Source organism: Opisthocomus hoazin, chromosome 2 (assembly GCF_030867145.1).
Source record: "Opisthocomus hoazin isolate bOpiHoa1 chromosome 2, bOpiHoa1.hap1, whole genome shotgun sequence".
Lineage (NCBI taxonomy): Eukaryota > Metazoa > Chordata > Aves > Opisthocomiformes > Opisthocomidae > Opisthocomus > Opisthocomus hoazin.
Window position 1 is genome coordinate 3,101,297 of NC_134415.1, and position 16,775 is coordinate 3,118,071.

Genomic DNA, 16,775 nt, shown 5'->3' on the forward strand with positions numbered 1-16,775 from the left:
GAAAGCTCATCTTGGCTGAAGTGTCTGGTCATGCAGAAGGCGTCTCTTTTGGGAGAAAGCTGCTGTAAGTGGTGATGAAGAATCTGGAGACAGGAAAACCAAAAAAAAGGGGAAGAGTGGTGGGACAGAGGGATGAGCTGGGCAGAAACGCAGTTGTCTGCTGACCCAAGACAAGTTGGTAGACTCGGCGGTTAGTGGGTTTTGTGGTGTTCAGATGTGAACTCTAGATATAGCCAGTTTATATTGTGATGCTATTTACAGCAAGTGATAAAGAATGCAGGTTAAGAACAATCTAAATCTTTGTAATTAGTGGTGCCGTGACATGTGTGTTGTCTGCAGCCAGCTGAGCAACCTCAGTGACTGTCACCTCCTGTTTTTGTATGTGGGTGCTTCAGGTTTGGTTGTAAAGCTGTGATAGTAGGTCTGATCCACACACATAAAAATGTGAGGACTTTAAGAGTATTGTTTACATTTATGAAGAATTTATTAATTAAAAAAAAGAGAAAAGATTTAGCTGGTCATGCTTATGAAAGGGTGAAGCCAGATAATCTCCCCTTGTAAAGCTAAAATGTCAAAAGAGATTTTTACTCCTAAGACATTTGCATTATACTGGCGTTGAAATCTGTTCCTTTACCACCTTTCTGGAGACAGTACACGTTGGGACACCCTTGGGGAGATGCCTGCAGGAGCCGGTCAGTTCTCTTTGCCTCCGTCACTCTGACCCTGTTGGGTTACATGTGTGTCTCCTGGGTGATGGGTCCTGCATTTTCATCCTTTGTCGCAGTAGGGGTCCCAGGGGAGCTCTTGGCTTCAAGATATTCAGCTGCTCCATACATCACCATAGACAGCACAAGCACAGACAATAAAATGTACAGTTTGATGTAGACTTGCAGTTTGGTGCTGTAACCAAAAGCAATGACGAATCCTAATGATTCCCAGAGACGGTAATTGGCAAAGGCAGCCTCCTTGTGCTTCTCGAATAAAACGCCATAGAGTCCTAGAAGGAAGGAGAGACACGGCTTGTGAAGATGAAGTCTGAAACCATGTATCTTCTGCAAAGGGAATGAATAGGCCCCAATGGGGAAGACAGACCCTCCTTCCTAAATGTCAGAGAGAGGAAAATACAAGCTTTGTCTTAAAAGAATTTTGCACTCCCAGGGACTGTGAAAAGTGAAGTAACAGAGTAGAAATGACAAAATATAGAGTATCAGAGAAAAAGGGAAAGAAAATTGGAGGAAGGAAGGAAGAAAGGATGGGCTCTGTTGAAGTGGGATGACAGGAAGTGTATTTTTCAGTTTATCAGCTGCAAAAGGGAAAGTTCTTGCACTGACAAGTAAGGGGAACGGCCCTTGATGCTGCCAAGTCTCCACGTATAACTATTGATAGGGATATGCCAAATCCTTACAGGCTTTGAAGGACAGGCAGTTTTGTCTAGGGACACGGTGCTGAAGGACCCAGTTGCTCTTTCAGTGTAAGGCAGAAAGGATCAAACAACTGTAGGGACCTCCCTGCTGCCATCCTTCACCCCTTCAGTGGGGAACCTGCATGGACCCTGCATGCACTGTCAGCCTGTTCTGCAAACCGTTTCTTTCACCCGCCTAAGAACATGCAGAGACTGTTGATGTAAAATGCAGGTCCCTTGTTTTCACAAGAACTTGGCCTTGGGCAGCCCCAGGTGAGGCCCGCACAGCGTGGCCAACGGCAGAGGTGTGTGCTGTTCATACGTGCCAAGTGAAGAGAAACAAACTGACCCGAAACACTTGAATCAGAAAGTCGCAGAGAGCACTACAACTGGGCTCAGATTTAATACGCGAAGGAGATTTGCCTCTCTGAGATAACCAGGTTTTCAAATTTTCAGCTCCCGGATGGGTTGGCAAAAAGAATATCCTTGCTGCAGACAGAACCTCTGGGCAGCAACTGGAAAACTTGCTCGAGGTAGAGACCGAGTCAAACGGATCGTCCTAACGCAGCTGTGTTCACAGGGAAGCTCCCGCTGAGCTCAGCCAGCTCAGCACACCCACAGCTGGGAGTCAGGAAGGGTTTCCCGGCCTCCGGCTCGGACTGGGTGGGCACGCAGGGATGGGGAGAGAGTTTGCTTTCCTCTGGGTGCTGAGCTGGCGTCGGTGGTGATAAAGAAGTGGGTGTTTCCACTGACTCAGCTGTGGTGTGCAGGGAGGGAAGGGGACAAATGTGGTGAACCTTGACTGAGGAACCTGATGAGGTTCAACAAGGGCAAGTGCAGGGTCCTGCACCTGGGGAGGAACAACCCCAGGCACCAGTACAGGCTGGGGCGGAGCTGCTGGAGAGCAGCTCTGCGAAGAGGGACCTGGGTGTCCTGGTGGGTGACAGGTTGACCATGAGCCAGCAGTGTGCCCTGGTTGCCAAGAAGGCCAATGGGATCCTGGGGTCCATTAAGAAGTGTGTGGCCAGCAGGTCGAGGGAGGTTCTCCTCCTCCTCTGCTCTGCCCTGGTGAGGCCCCATCTGCAGTGCTGTGGCCAGTGCTGGGCTCCCCAGTTCAAGAAAGATGAGGAACTACTGGAGAGAGTCCAGCGGAGAGCTACGAGGATGATGAGGGGACTGGAGCATCTCTTCTACGAGGAGAGCCTGAGGGAGCTGGGCTTGTTCAGCCTGGAGAAGAGAAGGCTGCGAGGGGACCTTAGAAATGCCTCTAAATATCTGCAGGGTGGGTGTCAGGAGGATGGGGCCAGACTCTTTCCAGTGGTGCCCAGAGACAGGACAAGGGGCAACGGGCACAAACTGAAGCAGAGGAAGTTCCAGCTGAACAGGAGGAAGAACTTCTTCCCTCTGAGGGTGACGGAGCCCTGGCCCAGGCTGCCCAGGGAGGCTGTGGAGTCTCCTTCTCTGGAGATATTCCAAACCCTCCTGGACGCGGTGCTGTGCAGCCTGCTCTGGGTGACCCTGCTTGGGCAGGGGGTTGGACTGGGTGACCCACAGAGGTCCCTGCCAACCCCAACCATTCTGTGATTCTGTGATTCTGTGACTCTTCTCATCCTCTTTTCTGTCTAACAACAGATCTGTTCGAAGTATGCGCTTTCAGCCAAAAGGTACAGAAGAGTACAAAGTTCTGTAGACGTCTGGGTAGGCTCAAGTAGCCCTTCAGCTTTGTGAAGACGGGGGAGACATCATCAGTATGTAAAAATTCGTTGCTTCCTTATGACTACAGGAGGACATTTACTGAATAATTCAATTTAGAGATGATGGAAATCCTGGGTGAGTGCATCACAAGATGTACTTAGTTCATTAAACTGCTGGAGTGGAGTGGAGTATGAGTTATTTGCTAATCCTTCACACTTTTGCCTAATAAATGAACAAGTGCGAGCTGTTCATATAACTTTGCTGATATGCCTTGTATTGTCTTCTGAAAAGGGATTAATAAGGAGAATTTAACAGAGGAAGGTTTCTGACATGTAAAGATTCTGGCTTTCAGCTGGTACCTGTTTTCCCTCACTATTTTGAATTCTTGCTCTGAATTCTTGCCGCTCCCTTTGTGGAAATGATCCTCCCTGTTCACCACTGCCCGTTTCCCTTCTGCTTCCCCTGGTTCTGGCAGGCGTGGGTATGTAACAGGACTGCTGGAAACCATCTGAGTCCAGGTTTATAAACTTTCCAGACTGATTTCTATCCTTGCTAAAGATGCACATCAGCCCGGAAAGAACTTTATTTTACTGTGGTCTAACCGATAGCTCTGTGCTACACAATTGTTATGCCCCAAGCGCAGATGTTGCCGGGGGGTAGAAACAGCATCTGCGTTCAGGTTAGAGAAGAGAGGGCACTACACACCCTGAAATGGAGCAGCTTTCGCTGGAAATAACGGAGTGTCCACACGCGTACACAAACATGTTAGGAAACCTTTAGAAGATGAAGCTGTGGAGTCTCCTTCTCTGGAGATATTCAAGACCCACCTGGACGCGGTGCTGTGCAGCCTGCTCTGGGTGACCCTGCTTCGGCAGAGGGTTGGACTGGGTGACCCACAGAGGTCCCTTCCAACCCCAAACATTCTGTGATTGTGAAGCGACTCATCTACTGTGAGCCTCTGTATCTTCTGGTGGGAACTCCAGCATTGCCTGTCCACAGCAGACCAGCGCAAGATGGCTTCCTTTACCATAAAATGCCAGACGTATGTGGCACAGTATTTATTCAGTGGTTCATCGACTGAGGCCCAGGCAGCAGTCATGGGATCTTGCCAAAGGAACGGCCACAAACCTCAGTCCCCAGTGCTGCTTTAGTGGTCCTATCTCGCCTCATGGACTTTGGAGCTGGGAATTTCTCATGTGATGTATATCTGTATAAAACTGATGAAGGGGAGAAGAGTCCTAAATGGGTATGTCAAACAGAAGATCCTCTTCTGGGAGGCAGCATTATGGAGTAATGCCACCGCACTTCTCTGTTAAGGTTTCATGTCACAGAATCACACAGAATCCCAGCCTGGCAGGGGCTGGCAGGGCCCTCTGGGGATCCCCCAGCCCAACCCCCTGCCAAAGCAGGGTCACCCAGAACAGGCTGCACAGGACCTTGTCCAGGGGGGTCTTGAATATCTCCAGAGAAGGAGACTCCACACTCGATGGATCCACATCACTCGGTGTTTCAGGGTGACAACGTGACAAGGCAAACTCTGTATAATTTTATAACTGGGAGCTGTGGAACAGCTGAAGATGGTGCATAGGAACATAAGGAACTTTTGGTTTTTTCCCCAGCTAACACAAACGTGAAATTTTCACAAGTATCCTGCAGAGATCTGGGGGTGGAGATGGCATCTTGCAGTGCTGTGATAGAGGTCAGTCCTGCTGCAGAGCTCACTAGCCATCAGGTAACCACAAAGCTGTGTCCACCGTCTGTGCCTCATTGGGGGGTTGGAAACTGCAGCCAGCCGCCTCGCTGACACTGAGGTCCTCTGTACTTACCCCTTTTCCTAACGAGGGCACCAGCTGCCTCTTCGTCAGGCATGCAGGGACCTTTCTAAGGAGGTGGCTCTCAAAAGACATCTCAAATGTTTATAAGTACCTGAAAAGGATGGAGCCGGGGTCTTTTCACTGGTGTCCAGTGACAGGACAAGGGTTGAGTGGCACAAACTCAAGCACAGGAGGTTCCCTCTGAACATCAGGAAATGCTGTTTTTTACTGTGAGGGTGACAACGTTGACATGGGTTGCCCAGGGAGGCTGTGGAGTCTCCCTCCCTGGAGATATTCAAAAGCTGATGGGACATTGTCCTGGGTAACTGGCTTTGGGTGGCCCCGCTTGAGCAGGGGAGGTTGGACTAGATGATCTCCAGAGGTCCCTTCCAACCTCAGCCCTCCTGTGATTGTGAAAGAAGCCAAGTGTCTGAGGGCAAGGCTTTCTGGAAAAGAGACAATCAGGGTAAAGGGCAGGTCCTTTATCCCAAAGATACGGCTCTCAAGAGTGTTGGGAAGGAGCCTGATGAACAGTCAGGAAGACTGTAGCAGAAGAAGCAGGAGATGAATGAACAGCTTTACTTCGAAGAGACCAGACCCTCACTGTTGTCCTACCATGAACCTGAAGAATGAAAGCACTGGTTTCAAATTGTACCGAAGGCACAAGGCTGTGGGTTGGGATGAGAGAAGATGCGAGGGTGTCACGGTGTATGTATTAGCTCTCCTCTAAGGGATGTGAGCTGGAGCTGCTGGGGGGACACAGAAGTCTGGGTGGTCACTTCTCTGTGTGTAGAGGGGGGACTCTACACGTCCTGGCAAGGAGATCGCTCTCAGCGCCGGGCAGAGGACTGTGGTGTTCTCACTTTGGCTCTCCGGGAGGAACATGACAATTTGTCTAGTGGGGGGAATCATCTAAGCTACTGAAGCAACCAGAGGGACCAGAGGGATGGAGGCCAAGACACGTGACCTGACATGGGTCCAGATGAGCTAGTGCTGTCGCATGCATGTGGCGTCTGCCAAATATGAATTTGAGATCGAGGAAAACAATATCCATGAAATAAGAGGCAAAATGTGGGAGCAGGTGGGAGAGCATGTAATTTCTTACTGACACAGGCTATGGCACTGATTTAAAAAGAGCGTGACTGACAGTGATTAGCAGACCTGACTTCAAGTCATCACAGACTGGAGCTCTTTCTTGACCTCTCCAGCACTTTAAAATCTGTCTTTGCTCTCTGTAAGAGAGCTTCTTCTAGTTTTGATTGAGGGATACGTTTACATACTAGCTCACGGAAGTCGGTTTGATTCAGCTCATTATCTGGACTGTCAGTACGTAGTAATTGAGCTGCATCACAATGCAGGAGAACAGATAAGATTATAAAAGCAACCGTAATGCATTAGGTAAGAAGTCCAACGGTATACTTCCAGTAACAGACTCCTAGGATAAGACTGTGAGAAATGAGGCAAGTATACGGTGATTTTTTCCCCCCAAGGCCCTCCTGACTGCGTCAGTCAAAGACATAAGGACTTTCAGAGTTGGAGATGTCCTCTGGACCACCAGGCTTCAATAGCCCCCCAAGAACATGCTCCTCTGAAGTGATCTAATTCTGGCTTACAAACATTGACATTTTTGGCAATGAATTCCATGCTTTGATTATGCATTGTGTGAAAAAAGCATTTCTTCTGGTTTCTATAAAGCCTGCTGCCTGATAACTTTATTTGGTGCAACTGGTTCTGTTATTAAGAGAAACAGTGAATTTTCTAATCACCTTCACCATACTATTCCTGATCTTACTGACTGCTTTCCTTACTTATACTTGTTCAGGCCAAAGTGTTCTAGTTTTTTAGTCTTCCTTGAAGTGGAAGTCTCCCATGACTCTGCTCCATTTTATTGCCTTCGTATGCCTTATCACGTTTGATTATGGTTTTCGAAATGGAGCAGATCAGAACTGCAGGGATTTACTTGGTTGCATAATGTTGCTCTCTGTGATTTTCTCCTTCAATTTTTTCGCAATGACTCCTAACAGCCAATTTGCTGCTGCTTTTGTTGCTGAGCTTTGAGTTGAATTATATCCAGAGTGCTCTCCTTTATTGCAAAAGACAGACTGAATGCATCATTCTTCTGAGTTTTCTTATTTTCTTTGAAATATTTATACTCCTCCAGAATATTTATTCCGAATATCTGTTAGCATCTTCTGCAGTGTTCTTCTCCCTTCATCTTGGAAAGATTTGTTTAATGAGTATTTTACTTTCTTATTCCCAACTTGTTCTTATTTCCTCTACTTTCCAATGAGCTAACACATTTCTTTTAGATGCTGTCTTGAGCCCATTATTATTTTTATGCAAATGTTGTTTTATAAATAGAGAGTTGTAGATTTTTTGTATCTCAATAGAATTCATTTCATGAATGGACTTACCATTAGTTTGTGTCTGCCAAATGGCATCAGCCAGGCCCCAAAGAGCAGGGAATACGAAAAACACAGCGAGCTGCTTAGAATGGGGTTTCCACAGCAGCAGTGCTATTATACAGGCGGTGTTCGTAACTGCGGCTGTTGGTTTGCAAAGAAAGAAGAGAAATATAAAGGCTATTACAGACAGGACAGATAGTGGTAGATAAAACTTCCAATTTCTTCCCCCAACTAGAGCACAAGGTAGTCTGCAAATCTTGCTGGTTCCCTGAGATTTGCACTGACTGAGTTGATATCACGTCAAATACAAGACAATGCAGTCCTTTGGCAGGCTTCAATTAATAATTCTGAGTGATGTCCTGAGCTGAGAGACCCTTGGTGCTGATATGGCTGTCAGCCCGAGGACAAGGACTGCTGCTGAGCAGGAGAAAGGGCTGCTGAAAGGCTTGCAGTCACCATGTGAGGCATGTGGGAAGGGAGAGCAAGCACCCTTCTGCTCTTCTGACCTAGTCCTCAAGGGCAGGCTTCCTCTCAGGGCCAGAGGAGACAGTTAAGGACATCTGGAGGGTTCAGTGGTTTTTCTCTTTCTTTCTAAAAGCAGAATGCAAAAGAGTCACTGATTCCTCCCCCCACAGGAGCACCTTTACAAGCTGAGGACAAAGACCATTAGACAGAACCAAAAGGTTCAGAGGTCTTACAATACTGACCCTATATGAGATTTTATTATTATTGTCTGGGATTGGTTAAAATCAAAAATTAGTTTCACAGAGTGAGACATGTGCCTGGGACAGACACGTACAGAAGAATCTCCGAACTAGTGACTGTAGCATAAAGGACTCTAAATTCCTTCTTCCTTGCCCAGGTTGAAAATTTCCTGTGGAGGAAATGCCTGGAATGTCTAGATGCACATTGACTCGGTCAGTGAAGTTTCTAATAATGCAGGTTACTGTGTAGTGGAAGTAAGCTACCAGTACCCTTCAGCATGAATACCTTAGTGGATATGGGGACACAGATGAAATATTTCATGGCATTTTTCTGCCTCCGTTACTCTGTTACTCATTGGAACAGCATTCTCTGTAGAGGAACGTTTCTTGTGCCAACTTGGAAATTACTGACCCCTACAGAGGCCCTCAAGTTATTCTAGCCTGACACAGAATCACAGAATCACAGAATAGTAGGGGTTGGAAGGGACCACTGTGGGTCATCTAGTCCAACCCTCCTGCTGAAGCAGGGTCACCTACAGCAAGCTGCACAGGACCTTGTCCAGGCGGGTCTTGAATATCTCCAGAGAAGGAAACTCCACAACCTCCCTGGGCAGCCTGGGCCAGGGCTCCGTCACCCTCAGAGGGAAGAAGTTCTTCCTCATGTTCAGACGGAACTTCCTGTGCCTCAGTTTGTGCCCATTGCCCCTTGTCCTGTCACTGGGCACCACTGAAAAGAGCTTGGCCCCATCCTCCTGACACCCACCCTTCAGATATTTATAAGCATTTATTAGGTCCCCTCGCAGCCTTCTCTTCTCCAGGCTGAACAAGCCCAGCTCCCTCAGCCTCTCCTCACAGGCGAGGTGTTCCAGTCCCCTCATCATCCTCGTAGCCCTCCGCTGGACTCTCTCCAGTAGCTCCTCATCTTTCTTGAACTGGGGAGCCCAGAACTGGACACAGTACTCCAGATGGGGCCTCACCAGGGCAGTGTAGAGGGGAAGGAGAACCTCCCTCAACCTGCTGGCCACACTCTTCTTGATGCACCCCAGGATCCCATTGGCCTTCTTGGCAGCCAGGGCACACTGCTGGCTCATGGTTAACCTGTCGTCCACCAGGACACCCAGGTCCCTCTCCGCAGAGCTGCACTCCAGCAGGTCCGTCCCAAGCCTGTACTGGTGCACACTGGCATATGACTCTCTTACATTTTCTCCCTGTAGCGCAAATAGTGTGAAGGACACCAGGCCAAACTTTAAAAATTTTCCTGAAATTCCTAGACTGATTGCTTAAATTCCAAGTTCGCCAATCCCCAAGACTCAAATCAACAGTGTATCTCACGAGGTTCGCAGTTGCTTTCACTCCATAAAGGTGTTGAGGTTTCACCTCAATGGAGGAATCCTTCTCAGGTATAATGTAGGCCTCAACATCTGTGCTGTAAGATCATTTGTCACTGGTTGCATGAGGGGTGTGAAGCATCAGAGCTGTAGGGCACTTTCTGAGTAGACAGTGCCCTCAAAAGCAGGGTGGACTATGACACCAGCAAAGTGATGTGAGGCAATGACCTCAATACAGTGGTTAACTGTGCTGCCTCTCTTCTCATGAAGTGGCCTCAAGTTGCATCAGAGGAGGTTTAGACTGGATATTAGGAAAAATTTCTTTACTGAAAGAGTGGTCAGGCATTGCACCAGGCTGCCCAGGGCAGTGGTGGAGTCCCTATCCCTGGAGGGGTTCAAAAAATGTGTGGATGTGGCACTTTGGCACATGGTTTAGCAGGCATGGTGGTGATGGGTTGGTGGTTGGACTAGATCTTAGAGGTCTTTTCCAACCTTAATGATTCTATGATTCTGTGATTCTAAGTTTTCTTCTAGATTAACTTTGGTTTTAATTGACAGTTTACAGGGAGCTCTCCCTTTGTAGTGCATGCAAAGGAGGGAGCTTTGGATTTGGTAACGTTACATGAGGTGATCAGTCCTTTAGATGATGTTTACATACCTAATGCAAATAGAAGTTTTCTACCCGTGAACTGAGAGATCTTTCCAAAGAGCAGAGAGCAGAGGGAATTTACAGCTGAAAAGCAGATCATTGCGTAACCAACGTAATGTATCCCCAGGGCACAGGTCACGTATGCCTGGAAGAGAAGACAGTGGTGACACGTTTTCTTCAGTGAAAATATGCCACTAAAGTTCAAGGGTCTTAGCCTGAGTATTTGATAAATAGCCAGCATAGATGAGATCAAAGGAGCACAGCTACAGAGTTTGCTGACAAGTCCCTGGCGTACTGACACAGTTGGCCTTCAGCAGCAATATTCCTAACCCAGTTCCCCATGGGACGGATGCCATGCAAACAGAGCGGTAGCAAGCAGAAGAAATCGGAGCACTGCTCACTATGCAAATAAAACTCCTGGGAGTGGCATTAGGAATTTTCTACCCTTCCCCTCACAGCCCAAGAGGTGCAAATTGACAGTCGTCACCACGGACATTACAGAGCATCTCCCAAGAAATGAAGAGAACCTCGCCTATAAGAGCGTACAGCCCATGGAGACGGCCACCGAGTGAGTGCCCCTTTCAATCCATTCAAACTCAGCAGCAAGTGCACTCTTCCGTCTGCTTATGTGCAAGGTTTGAAAGCGTACGTGTCAAATCGGCAGCTCAGGAAGTTTGGCCCCCTTTCTTTGGAGGCTTTCTCAAGGAATGGCTGGAGATCACACCTGCTGTGGGTTTGCTTTGGCAGGAGGGTTGGGCTAGATGACCCACAGAGGTCCCTTCCAACCCCTACTATTCTGTGATTCTGTGATTCTGTGATTCTGTGAGGTTTGTAGAGGAACCTGAGGAGCAGAGGTGGTTTTGATCATTTCAGGGTTTGGCCCCGTTGCACTGGTGACTGGTGAGGCCTTTCAACCAGCCACGCTGAGGGTTTGTCCTCTTACCGTAAAGGTTCTCAAAATAAAATATGTGGTAAGTGTGCTGACTTGCACTTATACAAACTCTAGGGAAACCAGAAGGAAGGAAGATATAAAAGCTTTGCAGACTTCTGGCTTTCCTCCCAGTTTGTTATTTACAACAAGCTGAAGAGTTTGAACCTGTAGCTCTCTGCTGTGGCCTCCACTGGTGAGTTAAGCTCTCTACAGCTTTCTTTTTGAGGCGATTCCAAGGGACATATTTACTGCTGGCCTCTCCTGTTTGAAGATGTCACTCAGAGTTCATTCAAGCAGAAGTAAGCAGTAGTTTAGCAAGCCACAAATCGCCATTGAGAACATCTTCATTTAACCAGTAAATATAGGTCAGATGCGATAGTAGCACACAAAAGCACAAAAAACAGACAGAAACAGATTTTCATTGTCCTCCACACCTTTGTGTAGTCACCAGAAAGAAATCCCTGTTCAAGCCCACTGTACATTGTCAGAGGGATTAGAAGACACTGTCTTTTATCTTTAAGATGCTTGAAAGTTGCTAGGAACGTAGACCAAAAGGATGGTGCCTCTAGTATTTCTTTCTCAGTCTCTGCTTGCTCAGATTTGATCTGGTCCAGAAATACAACAATCAGCAACACAGCTAGCACACCACTAGCTGCAAAAACAAAACAAAAAGTTCATGAAAGAATGAGGAACGCTGGAAGAATGATGGGAAGTCGCTTGCTGCTGTTATTGTTCTGACTTAGTGCTTAGCTCTCTGTGGGATGTTTTGGCAGACGCCTCCGATTCCGCTGCGGTGTAAAGGCCATTTCTGTGTAAACAAGGCGGCCCCATCTACGTTCACATCTTCTGCACGCAGCTGCGCGCGTCGCAAATCCCCTCGGCTGAGCTGTGCACGGCCGCCGAGGGCGATGGCTCAGCCTTCCAGGGCAAGCCGGGGCTCGCGGGGACGGGAGCCGGCCAGGAACGGCTCCCTCGGGAGTTATCAAAAGGCTTCACATCAACACGAGAGAGGAATACTCACTCCCAGTGCCAAGGTTTTCATGGCTAGGGGGATGTTCCTTCAAACACATGGAAAGAAAAATAAAGGGCTGCAAGTAGAAGTGCTGTCTTGCATCCCAGTATATATTGCTTTTTTCTTTTCTCTTTTTTCGGTCAGCTCGGAGCCGTGCTTTGACCATGAAATATGTGCTATTTTAAAGGTGGTAGTGAGCAACTCTGGGTCACTTGAAAAAGATGGAAATTACAGCTTTGAACCTATGATTTCCTAGCAGAAGCAGCATATGAAAGAATACATGGGGCAGTTAATCAGAAAATGATCGTGTGTATATCGGTCTGGGTTTGGTGCTTGTGGAGTGAATCAATACGATTCTTTTCACGTTATCGAGGAGATAACTGTGGCTCATAATATGCATGAAGCAGCCACAGATTCACAACTGATTGTTTGTTATGGATGCAAGGTGTGATTATGTTTCCTCCCTTACTTATGCTGACTTGAAATCCATCCGTGGAAACACGTGGAGTTCAGGGTAAGAGGAAAACCAGACACCTCTTCCCATCCACGTTGCCTGTTTAACGTGCTGCTGTGTTACTGTGCAGGAGCGCGCTCTTTTCTGTGAACTTTTAATGTCCAAATATATTAGCAGATTTACAGTAAGCTGCCATCAGTTTTTTATTGCTTATTATTTCTCGTCCATGTCTCCTAGAATGAAATTGTATTCTCCAGTGTCCTGGTTCTCCACCGTGGCTGAGCTGTAAACCCTTCACGGTGTAAGTTGTTGTCGGCCCTGCCAGGGACCGTTAGTGCTCGTGGGCTGATTGCAGGACTTATATGGGCGAGAGCAGGACACCCACACTTACAGGGCAATTATTCTAACTAATATGTCAAATGAATCAAGAGCAGTTACAGCAGATAAGTAACTGCATGGCTTAATAGTGGTTGGTATGAACGTAAATAGGAACATCCACAGTCCTCGAGAAAAACTAAGCAACAGAAGACGTTTCTGTTACTGTCTCCATCCAAGCTGGGCAAAATACATATTCAGCAACCAAATAGAGGAGACATCTAAAAAAAAAGTCTGTGAATGAAGTATTTAACTATTTGGTTTCCCTCGAGGTAGGAGAAGACATATCTTTTATTAAGAGCTTAAAAGAAAAATGAAACCTCACTGACGTGAGGTCAGTAGACAGCAGGGCTGCATTAATTTTGCATGAGCAAAGCCTAAGGGAGTGCTGTATATGTTAGTCATCAAATTTAAATTTCAACTTGCGAGCCAAGCCTGCCTTTAGCAGAAAGGCATCAGCTCCAGCACGCTCCAAAGGGAAGTGGGGGGATATTCTGGGCGTTTTCTCACCAGATAGGGCTGGAGGTTGGGGAAGGAGGGAGGGTTTGCTGTGATGCACTTGTCCGGTGAAGGCTGGCTCTGACCAGGTCACACACTCTCTGTCTGAGCATATGACAAATTTTGTGCATCTGCCTCAGCATAGAGAGTGCATTGGTGTGCAGAGACCGCAAAGATATTGTAACAGAGCTAAGGTGAGATATTGCCTTGCCAGATGCTTCCCCTTTATCCAGAGAAGAACTTGTTTTGAGTCGGATCCTTTTTGAACTTTCCTCACTGAATGGATCTTAGCGTATCTGTCTCTGGCTTTCTGATTTTTGATGGCATCAGCCTTTGCTGGTTTTGATTCCTTTCTGGCCTTATGCAAGGAAGTATCCCTGGCAGGGTTCAAGGCCAGCTTGGACAGAGCTCTGAGCGACTTGGTCTGGTGGAAGATGTCCCTGCTCATGGCAGGGGGGTTGGAAGCAGATGATCTTTAAGGTCCCTTCCAACCCAAGCCATTCTATGATTCTGTTCTATGAAGGTCTATAGCAACTGTAGTTACTAAACGGGGACGTGCCAATTTGCCTGGTGCTGCTCTTTACCTTCGCCTTTCACACTAAGGTGTTATAATTCAAGCATCACAGCTGAGAATTGACTGAAACTGTAAAATCTCAGCAGGGATCCAAAAACCTCCTCCCAAGTGATTGCATGTTCTGGGAGCTGTGGCTCAGGTCCACCTCTACTTACAGCACAGTTCTTGTGCTAAAGCCGTTTGAGATGTGGTGGGACACCAGCCTGTTCTGATGGGCATCCCAAGATGACTGGAAGTTGGTGAGTTGGGCCGCTCTTAGCATCTTGGACCTCTGCATGCAGATGTAAATCTGCCCAACGCCGTCAGTAACTAGTTCACTGTTGCTGACCCGGAGGATAGAGAATTTAAAACTAGCATCTCATGCATAACTGGATAAGCTGCTGCAGTCCTCCAATTACAATGTGGGCAGACTTTTGATTCTAGTCTGTAGAACAACACTGACTTGGGGTGGAACGGTGGGGTCACCGTACTGGGCTTCATCTTTATTCCAGGTGAAAAGTGTAAAGAGTGTCTTGCTGCTTTAGGTAGAAATGATACGGCACTGACACAAAGCGTTTGAGACTATTTAGGAAGGAGTTTGCTTACAGCTCTCGTGTATCCTATTTCCTTTTAGCAAATTGGATTGATGGAGAAAGTTGGAAACTTCATCTGCAATGTCACGCTAGTTTTCACAGGTAGTAGGTTGCCCATCAGTGATACTCGTTAAAGACTGTGTGGGTTACTTACCAGTGTAGGTCCCCAGCAGAGTGTAGATTAAGGAGCTGGAGGGTTCTGCTGACCCAGTGGTGTTCGTGGTGTCAGTCACGCAGTCATGTGCTCCGCAGCATGCCAGGCTTTCTTCTGAGATTTCCGCTAATTCAAGAAGAACCAAAAGAAAGGCAGGACAAGGAAGAGATCAGATGAGTGCACACTTTGTGTAAGGATATAAGGAGAAGGGAATCCAGCCCTTGGTGACTGGTCCTGGTTTGAAATCCTTCCTGATTAGAGATGTTTAACTTCAGAATCCCAGTTTAACACACAAAAATTTGGTTTAGCAGAAACAGTTGCTCAAGAGAGAACACTGAATTGATGGTTACACGGAGACGTGGACTAAAGCCAGAGGCTGAAATCTGAATCGGAGCTCAGTTTGCAGTATTTAAATTTCCAATAGCTCTTAATCGTAATACCCCACAAGGCAGGTCCCTCAGTTTACAGCACTGCTGAACTGACAGACCTCAGTTCTTACAACCAGAGAGCATTAGCCCTCTCCAGGTAATTTCTGTGTACTTTGCAGGAACAGAAACCACCTCGAGACACCTTTTTATTTTATAAATTCAAATTATGACTACCCACTAATGCAGTCTTCCAAGAAACCCTCTTTTCCTGGTTTTATTACTTTATTACTGGCTTTATTACTCGTTGAGAGCAGACTTGCAACTAGAACAGTCTGGCGGGGTTTGCAGTGAGACCTTTGCTTTGTTCAGTCCCAGCAGTGTTGTGCTGGGCACGTGTCAAAGCCACGCACATGCGTGTACTCACGTTGCCCCACGACACCGTGCCCGCTTCCTCCCGTGCCCTTTCTCTAAAGAAAAAAATACCATCCCGAAGTGCGAGCCTGAATAAGCTGTGTGGTGAGGAGGGATGGTCAAAACACCATGCAATTATTTCACTGCTCTCATTGCAGAATTTGTCATTGGTCCAAGCTTAATAAAGGGCAGCACAGTGTACCTTGACTGGTTCCTTAAACAGGACTTGTTCTGTAATTTTTCAATTAATTAGTTATTGTATAACTACTTTGAGTGTGTTTTTCCCCATTGCTTCCAAGCAAAGCTGCTGCAGTGTGAATCAGCCGTTTAACTAGCTTCAGAAACAGCTTTAGGTTCGACATCAGATAAAACAATAACATAAAGAAAATCGTTACCTTGTTATAGCCAGTGGCCACTGCTACAGTTTTGAACAGAGAGACCCTCAGCAAAATTACCATCTGCAAAAGGTGAGTCACACTGGTAAAGTGTGGAAGTGTGTAAAACATATTTGTTATCTGTTCATGCATCATCTGATGATGAAGATGTGCATGCGATCGGTGACACGGAGGCTGCAAGGCAGGGTTTGCTCCGTTCCTCTCGAAATAGGGCTGCCACCCTGACGAGGGAGGAAGGATGACTCTGCTCATTTACGCTGATTACTGTCTCTGTTGTAGTATTACCTCGTGGCGGAGCTTGCCTGGCTGTGTCTGGAGGCAGTGATGCAGCCAATATGTCAAGAGTACGTACGTGTCTGAATGTTCTGCATTTTGATTCTGCAGATACATACCATATCTTTCTGATTGCTCAGTAAAATTAGACATTTTAAGTATATGGAGAATATGGGTGGATATCTTTGCTGGACTGGCAGACGAGAGGAAAAGAAGTGAGTGCCTGGAGACCCTTCCCCCCCTGCAAGAAGATCCCTCTAGATTAAAGCTGAGTCTCACTGGGAAGGCACAGCTGGGAAGCTGACAGTATGACTGCTCATCGCTGTTGTGAAGACATGCAAGGCCTTTGGCTTTGAGAGCTGCTCAGAGCAGACCTCCCAGGAGCACAGCATTTCCTGAAATCCAATAGAACTGATAAAAAATAAGTAAAAGTTAGAGTTTCATTAGAATTTAGAGGAACATCCTCAGCTGTAAAACTGGGAGAGGATTTACAAGATAGAAAAAGAGTATTTTAATGCTCTTATTAACATCGCTTAACATGATGTGTGCTGCGAGGCAGAGGAGAGTGAAGTGGTTGCAGGCTGTGCAGACCCCACAGCTGCATCGCAGCCTCTGCCCTGCCAAGGAAAGCAGAACGGCCGTTCCCTGCCGAGACCTTGAGCGGCTCGGCGATCGGGTCAGCGGGGCTCAGCTGCACTTGGGACGGTCCTTTAGCCTTCTGCTTTGGTGGTGTTTCTTCTATAGTTGCTTGGGTTTAAAGG

At 47.1% G+C, this 16,775-nt stretch overlaps 1 protein-coding gene across 1 annotated transcript in view; it reads right to left on the minus strand.

Moving 5' to 3' along the window:
* Positions 1-460: 460 nt before the first annotated feature.
* Positions 461-16,775, minus strand: part of UNC93A (unc-93 homolog A) — a 29,507-nt gene continuing 13,192 nt past the window's right edge. The window contains exons 6-10 of the mRNA XM_009944112.2: positions 14,568-14,693; positions 11,363-11,580; positions 10,007-10,142; positions 7,326-7,457; positions 461-997 (exon numbers count right to left, since the gene is read on the minus strand). Coding sequence (XP_009942414.2) covers positions 732-997; positions 7,326-7,457; positions 10,007-10,142; positions 11,363-11,580; positions 14,568-14,693 — 878 coding nt within the window. The 3' untranslated portion in view covers positions 461-731. The remainder of the gene's footprint in view (positions 998-7,325; positions 7,458-10,006; positions 10,143-11,362; positions 11,581-14,567; positions 14,694-16,775) is intronic.